Source organism: Mytilus trossulus, chromosome 9, assembly GCF_036588685.1.
Source record: "Mytilus trossulus isolate FHL-02 chromosome 9, PNRI_Mtr1.1.1.hap1, whole genome shotgun sequence".
Taxonomy (NCBI): domain Eukaryota; kingdom Metazoa; phylum Mollusca; class Bivalvia; order Mytilida; family Mytilidae; genus Mytilus; species Mytilus trossulus.
In genome coordinates this window covers 67,308,061-67,326,214 of record NC_086381.1, presented here as the reverse complement: position 1 = coordinate 67,326,214, position 18,154 = coordinate 67,308,061, and the positions used below count along the sequence as shown (strand labels likewise).

The 18,154-nt window shown below is 31.0% G+C and overlaps 1 protein-coding gene across 1 annotated transcript in view; it reads right to left on the bottom strand.

Moving 5' to 3' along the window:
• The window catches only part of LOC134684885 (uncharacterized), a 47,112-nt gene extending 30,774 nt beyond the window's left edge, over positions 1–16,338 (bottom strand). Inside the window, exons 1-9 of the mRNA XM_063544196.1 lie at positions 16,243–16,338; positions 8,676–9,365; positions 7,767–7,911; positions 6,696–6,800; positions 5,819–6,112; positions 4,823–4,981; positions 4,028–4,096; positions 1,234–1,311; positions 144–251 (exon numbers count right to left, since the gene is read on the bottom strand). Coding sequence (XP_063400266.1) covers positions 144–251; positions 1,234–1,311; positions 4,028–4,096; positions 4,823–4,981; positions 5,819–6,112; positions 6,696–6,800; positions 7,767–7,911; positions 8,676–9,365; positions 16,243–16,263 — 1,669 coding nt within the window. The 5' untranslated portion in view covers positions 16,264–16,338. The remainder of the gene's footprint in view (positions 1–143; positions 252–1,233; positions 1,312–4,027; positions 4,097–4,822; positions 4,982–5,818; positions 6,113–6,695; positions 6,801–7,766; positions 7,912–8,675; positions 9,366–16,242) is intronic.
• Positions 16,339–18,154: the final 1,816 nt, after the last annotated feature.

Genomic DNA, 18,154 nt, shown 5'->3' with positions numbered 1-18,154 from the left:
TGATTTAAATCCGTTTTCCAACTTTGTGTTTAAACTTTATCTTTTTTGAATCTTATAATTTTTGCCTTTTACTGAATTTGAAAAAGAATATAGAGTACTTATCATGTGACTATTTTTAGTATTTCTGAGTTTTGGCATGATACCTTTTACATCAGATGGCCTTTCTTCCAGTTCAGTCTGATATAGGTCATTTGGTAGTCCCTTTATTTTTAACAAACATTTCAAGTTGTCAACATCTACAAAAATCTCATCTGAAAACATAAAAGATGATGTTATAATACTCAATAATTTACCATTAGAAATGTCTGTGAATATACATCCAAATTATATTCTCTGCCTATAAATAAAGACATATGTAGATTTTTGCGTAATAATTCTATCGTCATTCGTACAATTCAACTTTTAAAGCTGTAAACTTTAGCAAAGTTTGTAATCGACCTAAAAGAAATACATAAATAAGTTTTTTAACTGAAATACAAAAATACGTAAATCATTAGTCTTCCTTAACATCAATCAATATTAAAGTATGTTATTCACATTGCAAATACATATGCATTTAATTGTTGTTTTTTTGTAAATTATTGGTCCAAAAGGACCGTGTACTGAAAAGTCATTAGTGAATGTTAAAGGTCTGTTTATAAAGATAATTGTGGTAGACGAAACAATCGCCATTCAACCGAAGAATGTAATATGAAGTTTGTAGCAACAGAAAAGTGCATTTGCAATATTGTAAGCTTTAATCGACTAAAGTCTTAAAAATTTATGAAGAGAATTAAGCAGAAATTTTCCGAGATCTACCATCATTAATTAATTCTTAATGTGGTCTTTAATAAGTGAATCGTCTTCTCTTTATATCTAATTTATATTCGTCTTTATCGCCAGAAGAACATGAAGATCTTAATAAACTATTTCTTTAAACATTATTCTGAAAGTGAAAAGTTATGACTAAACGGAATGTTTGTTAATACATTGTAATCAAATATTCATCAAGCCTAGAACACAATAACCAAGGGACATTTTGAAATTAATGTTTCTTTAACAGCATTTTCTAAGTAAACCATTTGATGCATATGTTACACATTTAACATGCCGTTGTTCTTGGGAGAACGAATAATGATACTTATTTATGTGTTTTGTATTTGTTGTGTTTTAAGTATTACTCATTTCCTTTGTTTTGCTTTTTTTTTGTGTTTCATCTAATTTTTGTATAATATTGTAAGCTTCAGAATATACCGTATTTCACTTCATCTTTCTCCGTTTTTACTTCCTGGAATGAGTTAGAATCTGTTCTGTCTGTAACTTTTGTATACACTATAAGTACATACATCGTCATTTTGCAATATTGAATTTGCTTCCCACCAATGTTTGCCTCACGAAAATATTGATTTTGATACGGATAATATCTTATATGTTTAGTAAATACTATAATATCTCTTTAAAACATAAAGTGATGACAATAAGGTTATATATCAAAAGATTAGAAGATTTTGCCTATTTCGTATGATATATAACATTCCACGACTGTTGATTATATGCATTTTTTGGGGAGAAACAAAAAAGGGTGGACAGTTTTTAATGCTTTTGAGCTTTTGATTTTGTCATTTGAAAAGTTTGATCAGAGACTTTCTTTTTTTGAATTTTAATCGGTGTTCGGTGTTTTTTTGTGATTTTATCTTTTTTTCATAAGAAAAAAATCATCAAGGAGTTATTGTTAAAACTATAACAGACTCACCACAGACGTTCGATTAATACAGAAGTATGTTCAAAAAGAATACGAGGTTGAATAGCTTTTAAAAACCAAAAAAATGTGCCACTTTTCCGAAGATTTTAAAACATCTCTGTATTTCAAATATTTCTACATTTTAAACAGTGAGTTTACAGAAAAGAGATATATTAGTGATATACATGTCTACACAGATGTTATGACAACGAGTTTCATAGTTTCATCGGGGATGAACTATCCATCAGCAGTGTCATCCATTAACCTTGTGGTTATAAAAATTAATAACTGATACAAACTCTACAAATGTGTACGCCAAACGCAAGTTAAGTGTACACAAGGCTCGACAGTTGACTAAATCTTTTCGAAAAAGGTTGATTTATACATTTTGAATTTCTCATTTAGAAGCTCCTGCAAATGGAGTCGCATCTTAAAATTGGAACTGTGTTCCCAAGGATGCATTTCCTATTCTGATTTCATAGATAGAAGATAGCTGCTTGCAAATTCCAGACATTCCAAGTGATACAATAAAAGTCATCCAAGCGAAAGTTTTAAAAACGCAAGCATGAGTTGGGTTGACCGCTAGGTTTCACAGAGGACTACGGTTATGTTTCAGTTTTCGTAACTACAGTCCTGTCCCATTTTCCATGATTTTGACGTTACCGAATAAGAAATCGACGAATTCGTACTTACCATGAGCATCCTGACTGCTTTCACAAATGAAGCAGGATTATCTTACCTAATGTGATCCCCAGTTTTTGATGGCGTTGGCATTTCTTTGTTTGTTTGAGGGTTTTTTGTATTGTTTTGTTGATTTTTTTTTTATTTGTTTGTCATTCGTCGTTTAGTATTTTATAATGGTGTTTTGCCTCGACCTGTAAGTTGGACATTAGCCATCTGAACACGGTTCTGTGACTTAAATAAGATTTCACCTTTATGGTTATTTCGAGGATATGACAGATTGAAAACTAAACTAAAGGATAGTCAAACCACGTTTTGTAAAAGTATTGCATATTCAAAAAATCAATACAATAAATTCAAAAGTATAACACTGATTAAAAAGGACAACCATGCAACACTTTCTAATGTAAATTTAGCATCCTTAATGATCTCTGCACTTATATCACTTTTTAACAAAATAATTAGGCAGCAGGTTTCTGTCCTTTATATCCATATTGGTCAAAGTAGTTATAGGTGCAGGATAATCTTTAGATAGTGATTTCACGATGTCACATCAGTATTGAAATACAACAGTTTTTATGATGAGTATATTTACAACCACTGGGACGATGCCACTGCTGGAGGATTTATCATTCTCTGAAAGTATCACCAGCAAGTAGTCGGCACTTATGTGTTGACATTGATTATCATTGAAATGGTCATGATTATAAATTCTACCTCAGGAATAGATTGCCTTAACTGTATTTGGCAAAACTGTTACGAATTTTTTGGTCCTCAATGCTCTTCAACTTCGTACTTTATTTGGCCCTTTCAACTTCTTTTTTTATTCATGCGTCACGGATGTAGACAAAACGCGCGTCTGACACAAATACCAAATTTCATTCCTTGTACCTATGATGAGTTTATTTGGTACAGAACATATCCATATCTCACATTGCTGTAAGTTTGTTTTTTTGTTTTTTATGTCCTTGATTTTGTTCTCCCAAATAAAGGAAACTTTACTTTAATGCACTTTGACATTATTATTTTTTGCGGCAAAAATATCCTTGAATATTTTAATTTATGTATGTCATGTGTATGTGACAACCACGACCAATTAAATCAAGAATACTGTTTGAATTAAAAGATAAACCCCAGAAGTTGTCTTGTATAAAATAAGCAGAGTTGGGCAATTTTATTCTATTTTCAAAACAAACTTCTGTTCTTAGCGTGACAAATATAATTATATTAGATGTAACTGCACTGCATATGGAATTGAAACAGTGTAACGATTGTTATGTCATACCTATAAGAATGAGGAAATAAAGCAATATTTTACTTCGCTAGCGGTTTTGATAAAAGGATGTCGTTTATTTCCGGTTTTCCATATCTCTGAGAAGTCTAAATGTATATCTCTCTCATATCATCTTAAACATATGTTAATGCCAATCAATGCCAACAGATTGAGATGTTATGTCATCAAATTGGTCTTTAAAAATTATTTAGACATTATTTTTGCTTCAGCTTTTTTTTGTTTGATAATGTCTTCATTGAGTATTGTTAAATTTTCTCTCCCTCTTTTTTGAGATTTTATTTCTTTTGTTCAGATTGGACAATTGATAAAAAGAGAGTGGATTCAAAACTTACCATATTTTATGTCATCTGTTTCAAATTTGATCTGCTTAACAGGGATTGAATCAATGACGTCTTGATGAGCTGCCAAGAAACAATTATATATTTTTGTTTGATTAAAATGTCTTGAGAGTGTGCAATGAAAATATTAAAGGTCTTACATTGTATATAAATCATTATGTAATTTCATCACGATGAAATATCATAGATTTAATCATAAAAAGGATTTTGAAAAATGCAAACCAGCAAAGGGAACCAGAGTAATGCAAGATGGAGTTATTTTTTGCAAACCGGGTTTGTCTAAATGTTAGTTTTACAGGTTTCTGACAAAACTGTGTCCTAAATTTCACAGATCAGATTTTCTCCCGGGAGTGTAAAGATAAGAGTTTACGGGCAATGAACTGCATGTTTGAACTCCCTGTTGTCAATAGTTCAGCTTGGTCATTTCTAAAAATAGTATGGAAGGTAATACGGGCCATCGAGGAAAAGCTCTTGCCATCACTATAGGCGATATTTGGAGTGAAGGGGTTAAACTTTATAATAATTTGTAGTTTTACAACGTAGTTTCTGATCAAGTTGGTGTATTTTCTAAGTTTATATCGAGCAATTTGTATTTTTCTTTTCTTTGATAATCTTTTTGGTGTAAAACAGTCTTACATTTTCTGTTTAGTATTCTAAACATTTTTTACTCTTTCTAGTTTTCTTTTATTCATGATGTTGCATTATCATGTTTTATGGTTTTATTTTGAAACAAATAATGCTTCTATAACATTTGTAAAATACATTATTGAAAATCCGATATTTACTTACCTTCGGAAATACTGGGTTTTTTACCACCCTCTGTCTTGGAAATGTATTCTGTCTTAATAGCAAAGTTTGCCTCGTCACTTGACTGTGTCTGATTCAAAATGTGCTTTTCATTCAGATCGCCATATATTGACAACATTGCACATATTACTTTTCTTTCTTCTTAAAAATCAAATATAATTACATGAGGTTACATAGGGAAAAGGCATCTATTGTTCAACATATCTGCTTATTTATGAAGGTAAAAACAACCTTTTAAAATTAATTTTACAATCAATTGAATATGCAAAATGTAATAATGTTGTTGATATAACGGCATTAAAATTTTCGTAGGACCTTCAAATGATAGAAAATATAAAACAGAGCTACTAAATGAATTGAGTGTCTGATCATGAGGGACAAAAATTGTAGTCATAAACCGGTTTATCCGGCGCAGTATGTGTATTTTGAATTATGTAACCTTTTAACTTCATGATGAAAAACCATGGTACCAGCTTTGACGTTGTCGAAGATCTGTTCTTTGATTAGAACGAAATGATAATGCTGTTCATTATTGAACCCCATGATACTTAATGCTTTTGTTTATTGTCTATTGATTTTTTCAGAGACAAGTTCACATGTTAAATTTTTAAAACATTCAATTTATGTCAATTCAATTTGATAAAAAAAGTCATAAAAATGTTAAACATATGCTCCAATCTGAATGCGTCGTAGATATTTTTAGACGCAAATAATAATATATGTTATTGTGCATCTTTCTTTCTAAGTTCAACAAACACTATGAAAACCTACATGTAAGATAAAGATGAGTCAAATTTCATTGAAAAAAATGTATCTGGTAACATATATATTTCTCAAACACCAATCGGGGAGAACAAAAAAAGAGATTAGCGTACGAAATAAACATGAGATTCTGTAAATCGTTATATTTCTAGTTTTCAAATAAATTGAAGACTTCTAAATTTACCATCAATACTCAATTTTCCAATCGATATTTACCCTCGGTGACAGGTGAAGTGAGTGCAAGTTTAATGTTCATAGTACTCTCAACAGATGTATCTATTTCTCCAGCTTTAACTATTCTTTTCAACAGACTGTTGATAGCATACCACAACGACTCTACGCTTTTGAAAATTTCTCTGCTTGATTGAAGATGTAGAAGCAAACATTTCTTCTCTGCTGACTTAATTTTAAACTGTTTTTCATCTTTTTCGTTCTCGTCTTTAGTAATCTGTGCTAATGCTTTATCCTCGTCAAGGACGGAGGATGTGATTGTACATTGCAAAGAAACAGCTGATTTAAAAAAAAAAAAGCCTTGAAAATATGCATAAAGTTTAATTGGAAAAAAAATATAAGAATAAAAAAAAATCGTGTGTTCTTCTTTCTCTCATTTAAACATCTAAGTCCAAAACATATTTTTAGCATTTCCCGTTTTATTAATCCCAAAAATAATGGGATCATGATGTGGTGTGTAAATTTTTAATAAGCTTATATGCCACGTTGTTAAATATGTTCGTAATAACTAGCAAGATAATCCATATTGGAACAAACAAGAAATATATAATTACGCTCAACATTTTTCGTCAATATTTTAGGCAATACTTACACTTTATACGAACTATTCAACTAATCAAGTTTTTTTTAGTCAAGTTTAAGAATATATATATGATCAACAAAAACAAAGCTCATTGTTGTTGTTAAAATAAAGATGACGAAGATAATTCTATCAATAAATATAGTTAAATAAATTAGAACCACGTCTAAAAACTAAATGTCATGTTTAGGAAATTTAAGAGATAAACAAGTTAAAGAGATTATGAGTGCATAAGTAAACCAATTGCCTTCATTTGACAACAAATCAGAAAACAATACTTACAACTCGATGAGGTGTTTTTAATTGCGTCAGTGTGGATGCTTTCTTCTGAATCATAGACGGAAACCGAAGATTTTAATTTGTCTATCCTTTGATTAGCTATGATTCCTGTGAAAACAAAAAATAAAAGTACATATAATGATTCTTCTATTAATTTAGTTTTGTATATTTCAAAACGTTACTTTTATTTCTGAGACAGAACTCTTATTTTGACGGCCATATTGAAACTTTCAAAATATTGTTCTTGCAAATAATAGAGGGAAAGATCTACGAGGTGTAGGTAAATCAGAGTTGATTTAAAACATAATTGCAATTGCCAAAGACAAACAATTATGTGTACCACTGTTAAACTTCTGTGGGCAATAAAGTCCATAAAATGTAACGGTATATTCAAATGATGTAAATATGTGGCTGAATATATCGAAAACTCTAGTGAGTTAAGGTTGGTCATTGAGAAAAAATATGGTAAAATTTGGTTGGTGAGCTTGCAGCCAGAGAAAAATTCCTTCGATCAATTGTGTTTTGTTTTTTCAGACCAATATTACCAAAAGAGCCCGCTTGCCATTCCGGAGCACTTGCTGCCATTCACGTTTTAATACGATTTATCATATATGCGTGTTTAACTAATTGACTGATAGATTAAATAATACATACATCATTTATTTGATCGTTCTTCGTTAATTATTGGTTTTCGTATGGCTCTTTATATTTTTTTCATATTCAAGACGATAACATATTGATTTAATTTTGGTATAAACCATGTCTTTACAAGTCTCAAAAAATCAGCCGATCTTTTAAGTTCTAGCTTACTCAGTTAAAATCTGTAGGACGTATTTACCTACTCAGACACATTATTTTTTCTACTACGAACCGATCAACTCTTTAGCCTTTTCTTTAAATGCTGAATACTTTTCGAGAAATAAGCAAAAATAAATTTCATAGTTCTTGGTACCACCTAGACTGTGATCGATTCTATTGACCTCCAGTACAAACGAGGAACACGCAGCCAAATGTATATCACCGCGATGCATTTTAGCTGTTAATTATAAAATTATCATAAACTTATCAGTTAACCTAGCAATAGAGATTCCATCACTTCTAATTTGTTTTCAACTCTCATATTCTGTTCTGACTGCTGTGTTTGCATGGACTGTAAAATATTTTTTGATTCTGCTACATCTGTACAGAGTGGCTTAAATCCATTAAGATGATTCAATGTCTGAAATAATTGTTAGTTGATCAGCAACATGTCAAAATAAAAATATATACATCATCGTAAAAGGTTAATTTTAGATAATAGTTTTAATAGAAAAACGCTCGTTAACAATCGCCATAAAATTAGTGTCCTTTTCTCAATATGTTTATTTGTGTAAAATATATGTATATACTCTGTCTTTGATTTGTTTAACACGTAGCACTGATTGGTCTTATGAATCCCTGACCAGGGTTAATTTATAAAACTAGTATCATTGGTCATTGGTATATGACGTTTCCTTCGGAAGATATCACTGACATACACCATGTATATTATGTATTTCTATACTGATTTGATATACCATTATCATTGATCATTGTGTGTAGAGATACTTTCCTAAATCTGCTGAATTATTCGACGGGGTCGGGGTCGTAAATGGCCCATGACAAACTTGACACATATTCTTTTAAGTGGTTAGTTTTTGGTGATTTTTTATTTTGTATTTGATCTGACCTTGAATCAATGTGATTCAACCGCCACTTTTGAGATTAATCAATTTACGTTTGCACTATGCAAACTTAAATACAATTCTAGTTGTATAAAATTGAGAATGAAAATGGGGATTGTGTCAAAGCGACAACAACCCGATTATAGAGCAGACAACAGCGAAGGCCACCAATGTGTCTTCAATGTAAACGAAACTCCCGCACACGGAGGAGTCCTCAAGCTGGCCCCTAAACAAATATGCATACTAGTTCAGTGATAATGGATATATAACTTATTCTAACCTTGCATAGTTGATCCCTTGTCTCTTTAAGAGTTATTTTCAAACTTTCAATTGAAGAGCTTTTAATATGGGAAACGTCCTTTTTGAACATTTTCAAACATTTGTTTCCTAGTTCTTCGACGAATCCATAAGTTGCTAGCTCTAGTGATAGCCAGAGGTTCTGAAAATCTGATTTTGTAACCTGTCCGTTTCCGACATGAGCAAGAAAATTCCGAACGTCTTTAACACTTTTACGCCATGCAAAATTCATTGCCGTTGGGCAACAATGTTGAACAATAGCATAAAATAGTGTGATATCTAAACTGTCAATGTTAATTGAGCACTTTGCAGAATATTTACACAAACAAAACTGTGTGGTTTGTGTTCCTGCCGTTTTCTCGTGATTAGGTTTGGGTAAATTAGTATCATCAAATAGTATTTTTAACTGTTGTTTGTTCAGACATCCTTTCTTGCCTTTTGATGCAATAGAATGTATATTACATTCGCAGCAAGGCATTTCTGGAAAGCATTGATGAAATAATACATGTTTGTTGTTCGTATTATTTAAAAATGTTTCCAGTTTTGTTTTGTTCAGTACATTTATTTCAAAATACATGTGCATTGCATCGATTGCTGGGCCCGTTGTGAACGCCCATAGCTGCAGATAAAATTTGCTTTCTTCTATATCAGACATGATGTGTGTTTGTTCAACCTAGAAAGAAAAAAATATTATCTTTATTCTTTAGTGCGTATGTTCAATATTCAACATTTTTTCAATATAAATTATATATATGCAATATTGAGAAACTGAATGGCTAAGCAGGAACAGTTCACTATGTAGTGGCATCCGAGATCATCATCGGTGTTTGGTAGGGTTTGTGTTGCTAAGTCTAAAATTGTGTATATTTTCTTGATATGCATTTGGTCGTTTAACATTTTTTGCCATGGCATTGGGACATTTTTCTTTCACTATGATCATCCCTTTTGGTGTTTTTGTCTCGCATCTTTACATGTATCAGTACGATTTATTGTCAAGTCCGTACTTATATTTTTAAGATTGATAAAAAATGGAACCGAATCAAATCCGAGAAACAATTTTGCAATAACTATTATTGCAGATTATCAATGATGTCATCAATATTTTCCCCATCGTAATATTAGTAAAAATTGAAATACAAATCAAAATATTATGAATTATGTATTTTATGAATTAAAGAAGTACATAGACAAGTAAAGCATGTTCAAATTAACTGACATGCTGGACTTTTTATATGACAAATTATTTGTTGAATTTGGAGTTTGGTCTTCCAACAGACTATTGGAATCCCAATGGGTACCAATTGAGCTCCTCTACCTGCAGATTTGTTTTTGTATTCCTATGAAGCAGAATTTTTCCAAGAGCTTGTAGAGACAGGAGAAAAGAAATTAGCCCAGTCTTTTAATTTTACCTTTCGGTATAGTGATGGTGTACTGTCTCTTAATAATAATAGATTCAGTGATCACTAACATTTAATATATCGAAGTGAACTTGAAATTAAAGACACTACCGACACAGATAAATCTGCTTCATATTTAGACCTTTTTCTCGAAATGACTACTGATGGTAGGTTGAATATCAAAATTTATGACAAACGCGATGATCTTAAGTTTCCTATGATCAACTTTCCATTTCTGTGTAGCAACATCCGACCGGCACCAGCATATGGAGTATATGTGTCTTAATTGATACGTTACTCTAGAGCTATCTCAAAGTACGTTGATTTTGTTGAACGAGGAATACTGCCTTCTCAAAAGTTGCTTAGACAGGGCTATGAATTAATCAAATTAAGGTCATCACTCAAAAAATGTTACGGTTGCCATCATGAGCTGATTGGCCTTTATGACAAAAGTGTGTCAGAAATCATATCTGATATTCTTCCTCAGTCATAATAATCTTCCATCATTACCGATCTGAACACAGAAATAACACGACAATCGCCGTATACGGTGCAGGAAATGCTTACCCTTCAGGAGCACCTGATTTCACTCCCGGTTTTTAGTGGAGTTCGTGGTGTTTCTTATTTATTATTTATAACTGTTGATGTAAATGTCCTTTGGTTTTTTGAGTCTTTGTTTACTCCTTGGTTTTGATTGTTATTGTCTAAATGCACACATTTCTATTTTGCATTATTGATTTAAAAGGTCAAAACCAAAAATAAGTATTTAAACAATTCTTATTAGTACGGGTCCATCGCATGTTTTATGCCATGATTGACTGCATAATAGTAGAACTCAATCTGTCTTGATATTAAATTTACACTGCCTTTTCCTTAATCTGGATATATATAGCCTTAACAGGAAGTTTATTACCAAAATTATTGATAAAAGAGACCCTTTTGTTAATTGTCCATTTTTAGATGGTGACGTTAACTCTTGTCACCATATTATGGTTTTTATATATCTCAATTCGTTCGATTCGTTCGTGTATAAAACAATGTATTGGATATCAAAGAAAGAAATCTCTGTATTACAAAAACACAAATATGGTAAACAGTAACAAACGATAACCACTGAATAACAAGCACCCGACTATGGACAGACATATACAGAAACTGGCAGGGTTAAACAAGATTGGTCATTAATATTTTTGGTGTATTGAAGATCTTTGTTGACGTTTATCGATATATTCTACATTGGGTATCCGGATACATTCGACTTCTTAAATGATATGCTGTAACTCATACGCATTTGATAAAAAGTACTTCAGAGATATCGCATGTTCCCATAAAAAATAGTATGCAGCTTCAAATTTATGATTTTCAAATATATATGTTTGCATAAGTGTATCACTAAATATATTTGTACAAATTTATATGAATTATAATTTATATATCAAATTAAGCTATTGTTTTGTTGGGGGGAAATACGTTTTGTGTGAAGCAAATTTGACATCAAGGAAGCTATATTTGTTCAATCCAAGTACTACAAGCATCCCAAACAATACATTTAAAAAAGAACTTTGTTTCAAATTAGGAGTTCTGTTTTTCCGAGTTAGAAATAATTCCTTGTACACAGTCAAAATTTGCTCACATGAATCATACTTGAAATTCACGTGCGAAAATTCACTTCAGATTCACCTCAAACGAGAAAATACACGAAACACATTAATTGAGATCTCAATATAAAAAAATTACATAAATATCACGTGAACGTTTAAAATAATGTATTTTTTTGTTGTTGATTAATACTATGATAACCTTACAACGCAACCTAATAGTATGGTAGTCCTCAATGTAATTACTGTTTAGACCAAAAACAAAACTAATGTCACATAAAATAATGATTATGGTTATCGTTTCAAGAAACAGTTTGTATAGATATTGTTCTCATCATGAATTGTAGCACTTTGATAATGTCTGAGGGGAATGCGTCACATTTATCAAAACTGAAAACATAGCTATCAAGTTAAACCATGTTTTCAAAATAAGTTGGACGCCAATTGTCACTTATCTATCTATGGCTATTTTTGATCAGTTCATTTTGTCTATCACCATGTGAAGAAGTAGACATTTGTTTATCTAAATATACTAATAACTTTTCATTTCTTGAGTCAGTTGTCTTTTAAAATCACCATTTGCTGTATTTGTCATGTTTATCACATTGAATACTCTATACTAAAATAACTTATTTTCGCGGATACTTTATTTATCGTTTTACACTTTCTAGTCCATTTAACACCAATTTAATTTCGCGATTCTGTAATTTACTTGATGTAGTGTAACAATGAAAGATCCAAATTTGACATATTCGCAACTATTTATATTCGCGTTATTTTTCTTCTCGCGGAACGTGAAAAAAAGTCGCTCGCAGGAAACAATTGGGTTGCAGTAATTACGACAGCTATGATACTTGTGTGCAAATTTTAATCACATGTACACACTATGAAATTTCAAACACAGGGATTTGACTTGAGCTCTTTACTTAATAGTGTATACCTTTTCATTGAGTATCCGATTAAACACGTAGTCATTACTCGAGTAATGTAATAATTGGTCTACTGATTATTTTGGTATTTATAAAACGAATTTCATTTACTTAGTTTTCTGTCGTGAAAATGTTCTCACTCGCGTCTGGCGTATATATAATATTTTGATCCTGGTATCTATGATGAGTTTATTTGCTACCACTGGGTCGATGCCACTGCTGGTGGAGATTTATTTCCCCGAGGGTATCACCAGCCCAGTAGTCAGCACTTCTGACTTGAGTTATCATTGATATGTTCATCATCATAAATTACCTGTTTACAAAAATTTGACTTTTGTTCCATTTATTCCTCTCATTTCCTCAAAATTTCAACTTTTAGACCAATAAATAAAACATTTTGGGTAATTTCAATTATCATTGATATGGTTATATTTATAAATTTACTGTTCACAAAATTTTGAATTTTTGAAATACGAAGGATTTTCTACCTCAGGCATAGATTACCTTATCTGTATTTGGCAAAACTTTTAGGAATTTCGGTCCTCAATGCTCTTCAACTTCGAACTTTATTTGGCATTTTTAACATTTTTTGATTCGAGCGTCACTGGTGAGTCTTTTAAAGACGAAATGCGCGTCTGGCGTATATATAGAATTTTAATCCTGGTGTCTATGATGAGTTTATTCGCAACATTGCTGTAAATAAAGGCAACAGAAGTCATAAATCAATAAGGGAAAACAGTTACGGGTCATAAACCAAACCTAGGGAAACACATCAACTATAAGAGGAAAATCACATAATAACAGAAACACTGAACCGCTATAAAACAAACGAAAACATACATAGGAACAGACTATTTGATAACATCTGCCATGTTTCTATTTTGTACAGGACATTTAAGACAAAATCTGTTTGCTTGAACCTGGTTTTATTTTCTATGTTAGAAGAACATGAAATTAGGATCAAAACTGTTATTTGGCATTGAAACTAAAAAGATCATATTATAGGAACCATGTGTATAAAGTTTCAATTTGATTGGACTTCACTTTTTCAAAAACTACCTTGACCAAAAACTTAAACTTGAAGCGAGACAGACGGATGGACGAACGAACGGACGAACGGACACAGAATCTAGAAAAAAAACCAGTACTATTGTAGTAAGGGCATAAACATGAACGAAAATAAATATGTAATATATAAACAAACGACAACTTCTGAACTACAGGCTCCTGACTTGTGACAGGCAAATACAGACAGAATATGGCGGGATAACAACCCTCCCCAAATTGGGGTAATGTTGTAACAGTGCATCATAAAAACGAACAATAAAATGGGTTATTTTTGTTCACACAGCGTTATCAATATGATGGCAACTTAATCGGCTATCATACAAACGACAGGTTCGCTAGCTATAGAGCCAGATTTGACCCACCTTTTTCTACTCATGAAAATACCTGTACTAAGTCAGGAATATTTCATTACGGACTTAACATTTTTGATTTCCTAGGAGTTCGGTATTTTTGTTGTTTTACTTGTTTTTGTTGTAATGTTGTTCTCTATATATTAATAGAACTTATATGGTGTTAATTTATATCATAATTTAATTCATAATAAATATCACTAGTATATGATTATCAATTTGTATTTGATTTCATTTCATTGGCACAACAAAGTGCTCCGCTCAAGAAACTACTAGTAAAGTGTTGCTTTTGGTTGTGGTTTCAAAATTAATTCCAGATTTCTTCCGTGGTATGTATTGTTGCGATATAATTTCATATAGATTCATACAGTTTTCCTCAACTTTTTTTTTAGAATTTAGAAAAAAACGGATATGAGGATTTTTTTTATATTTAATTAATCAACGGTTTAAACTATAAAGAACGTTAATGTTATTTGTTAAAGAGTGAATTATAGTGTAAATGTATTTTGCCTTATTTCCCTGTGAACGAAAATGGTGTATTCAATTAGTATTAGATAATTGTATCTATTTAGTATATTTTAGTCAGGAGCCTTAGCTGTATTTGGCAAAACTTTTAGGAATTTTTTATCCTCAATGCTCTTCAACTTTGTACTTTTTTGGCCTTTTTAACATTTTTAATTCGAGCGTCACTGATGACACTTTTGTAGACGAAACGCGCGTCTGGCGTTAATATGAAATTTCAATCGATGAGTTTATAAGTCAGGAAAAGTTTCTTTTTTAAAACAGATGTACAAAGGTCTATTTTCATTTCCAAATCATAAGAAATCATTTCATACATGTTAATAACTAAATTATCTTTAAATAAAAGACAATGCATACACAATTATCACTAAAATTTCATGTAACTGAATCAGCAAAATAAACTATGACTCAACTTAAACTTTCTGCTAGTTGTGGAGTACATTTATATAAATTTAAAGTCTGATTAAATATTTAATATAGTAAAGTTACTGAAACAGATTGAATGTGATCTCAGTACTTTTAATTTAATTTAAAAGTTGACATGTACCAACAATATTCAATATTCAAATTATAAATACAAGGTCGGAATCAGCATATAAAAAAAACAAGAATTCATTTTTTAAGAAATACAACAAAAATTTCAATTTTGGACTCTTTTGGCCCTAGTTTTTTTTACCCCTTTTCGGTCTCTTATTATCAAATTCAACTGCCATATTCCTGGCTTGGTACAGGAAATTTTAAGAACAAATGGTGGATTGAATCCTTTTTTTATAGCTAGCCAAACATCCCGCCTATATGGCAATGTAAAAATATGTATCTCTAAAATGACAACACTATAACACCTAAACAGATTTGGATCATGAACCATAATTAAATACTAACTTTCCTTTTGAAGTATGGAACCTTGTGGTAAAATGTCACAGAGATCCATTCTCTTATACTAAATTATAGTCCTGAAACATAGAATGCTTAGTTTGGCCCCTTTTGGATCTTTATTACTATACAGCTACGACCTTTACCCCAAATTAAACCCAACCTTCTTATAGTGGCACGGAGCATTGTGCTTACATTTATTAGATATCAGTGCACTTATACTCAAGTTATTGTCTATGAAGCAGAAAACAAATGTATTGTAGCCCTTTTTTACCCTAATTCTTATACACTTATACTCAATTTATTTTATATGCAACTTTTCAATCGGCCTTTTATTCAACTGATTACAGTTTTGAAAAGTGAAATCAGAAATTCCCAAAACAAATTCAAAATTGACTATGACAGTTTCTATATGCACATGTGCATTAGTAGAACAGATAAACTAACGAGTTAATTAGTTTAAGAACACCTGAAGATAAATATTAGCACATGACGGGGATTTTTTTGGTTAATATATTTAAGATTTTAAAGGATGTCTTCGAGTTGATATATTATTGTACTACTTGATCTCCTTGCATTTGAGGACTTTCCGTTTTGAATTTTCCTCGGAGTTCAGTATTTTTTGGGATTATTCTTTTTTGTTTATAAATAAATATACTATTTGTTTTCCCAAAAAACAATTAACGTAAAATATAAATTCTTAAACATGTTTTGACAAGCGTAGGGCATCAAATAGCAATGCAATATTTACTTACCCCTTGACATTTAAAATTGAACTGAATTCACTATTCGTATGTATGGCTTTATACTCACACGTATGTGTGTAAATTTCATAAAAAGACATCGTCTTCCATGTTAATTAAGAGAAAAAATACCATAAAAAACTAGCACCTCTTGCAAACTGTGTACTCAATATGGCGACTGTTAAGTCACTTCAAGCATATCATTTAAGGTTAATCATATATTTTTTCTTCCTGTTATTCGATAAAAATGTTCATACATATTTTAATGTACTCATTTATAACAATTAATACCTCGTTAACAGAATATTGAAATTTGATTTCACCAACTAATCGTAAATGTGTTTTGAATATTGAAATTTGTTATTGAACCCCTTTTGTTACCTCTCAAAAACAAAGTTATAAATTAAAGTATCAAAAAAAGATGAATTCAAATGAATAAAACAGTCAACTTTGTATGAAATAAAATAAGATTTTTAAAAATAATTTATACAATATCAAGAAAAAAAGGCTTTAGTAGAAATTAACTTTTCATTTTAAGGTGTTTTCCACCTTCATTGTGGACTTATTGATTTATTTCCATAAATAGAATTTACCTGTTCATTTTTTTTTTTTAATACATTGTATTCCCATTTTTAAATTTTGTTAAAGCAAACAACTGTCTTTTAAATACCTTAATTGGTTCGATTTTCGATTAATAAAAATATGTTTAACCTACATGTACATTGATATCAGTAACTTTTAGTCATTTATTAAAAAAATCCAACGAAATATGCCACTGGTCTTACAGAATTTGTTGACTAATAATATAAAAATTCATTCATTTTCATGTTTTCATAAAGCTCATAATTCAAATTTTGCAATGAAATGTCAGAGATGAATTTTGAAGAAGATACTCAACCTTATAAGACGGGTGTAAGGGGTTTCGAATAAACAAAGATAGCAGGGAATTGAATTTACTGAAAACAGATAACAGTAAATAAAAATCAATTCATCGAAACATTTACACTCCTCCCACTTCTGGTGGTAACAGCTCTCGTGAAGTTTAACGCTTTTGGAGAATAAGATGGTTCTATATTAAAATCAGTCGACACATGTCCAACTCTGTTTTATGTTTTATTATAATTAATTCATCTTAATAAGGTCTTGTAATAAATTGCAATTTTAATATGAACAATTGTACGAATTTGGTATTTTACGTATGGCTTTGTCCTATTTGACTCCAGTAGAGATTTGCACATGAAATATCATCAAAAGTATCTAGTTTCTACACATAACTATCGTCAAGGGTGAAAGATTTAAAAAAAAAAGTAAGATCGACAATATGGTAACAAACACAAGGAAGAAGACGAAACTTTAAAATGTAGTTATAAAAATAAAGCGACCCCCCCCCCCCCCATTTGTCTTCGCGACCTTATTGCAACTGCCTTACGAATATCATTGACTTAACATTGATGGTTCATCTTAAACTGATCAAATAACAAACTTTAACATGCAAAACATTCATTCAATATACCATGACTGAGGGGTGGAGCCTAAAAATATATATGCCAGTTAGATGTGCCAATGCTAATAAATCTACATACAAAATACCATTCCCTCTTAAATTCTCCTAATTACAAATTAATACATGTATGAAAACTAAGCAAAAATATCATTGACCTACCACTTGGTCAACCATAAACTGACCTAATCACAAACTAATATATTGTATACGCCGTCGTCGTTGAAAACATCATATATGTCTCGTTTTTGACTCCATCAAGGTGAGACAAAACCATCAACATATATTGTATGTATATATGTTGGCGTTTTGTATTGTTTTTTTTTTTTTTTTTTTTTTTTTTGTTGAGTTCAGTGTTTCGGTTATTCTGTTGTTTTCCTCTTACAAGCGATGTGTTTCCCTCGGTTTAAGTTTGTAACCTGAATTTGTTTATCGCTGAATAGATTTATGACTACTGAACAGCGGTATACTACTGTTGCCT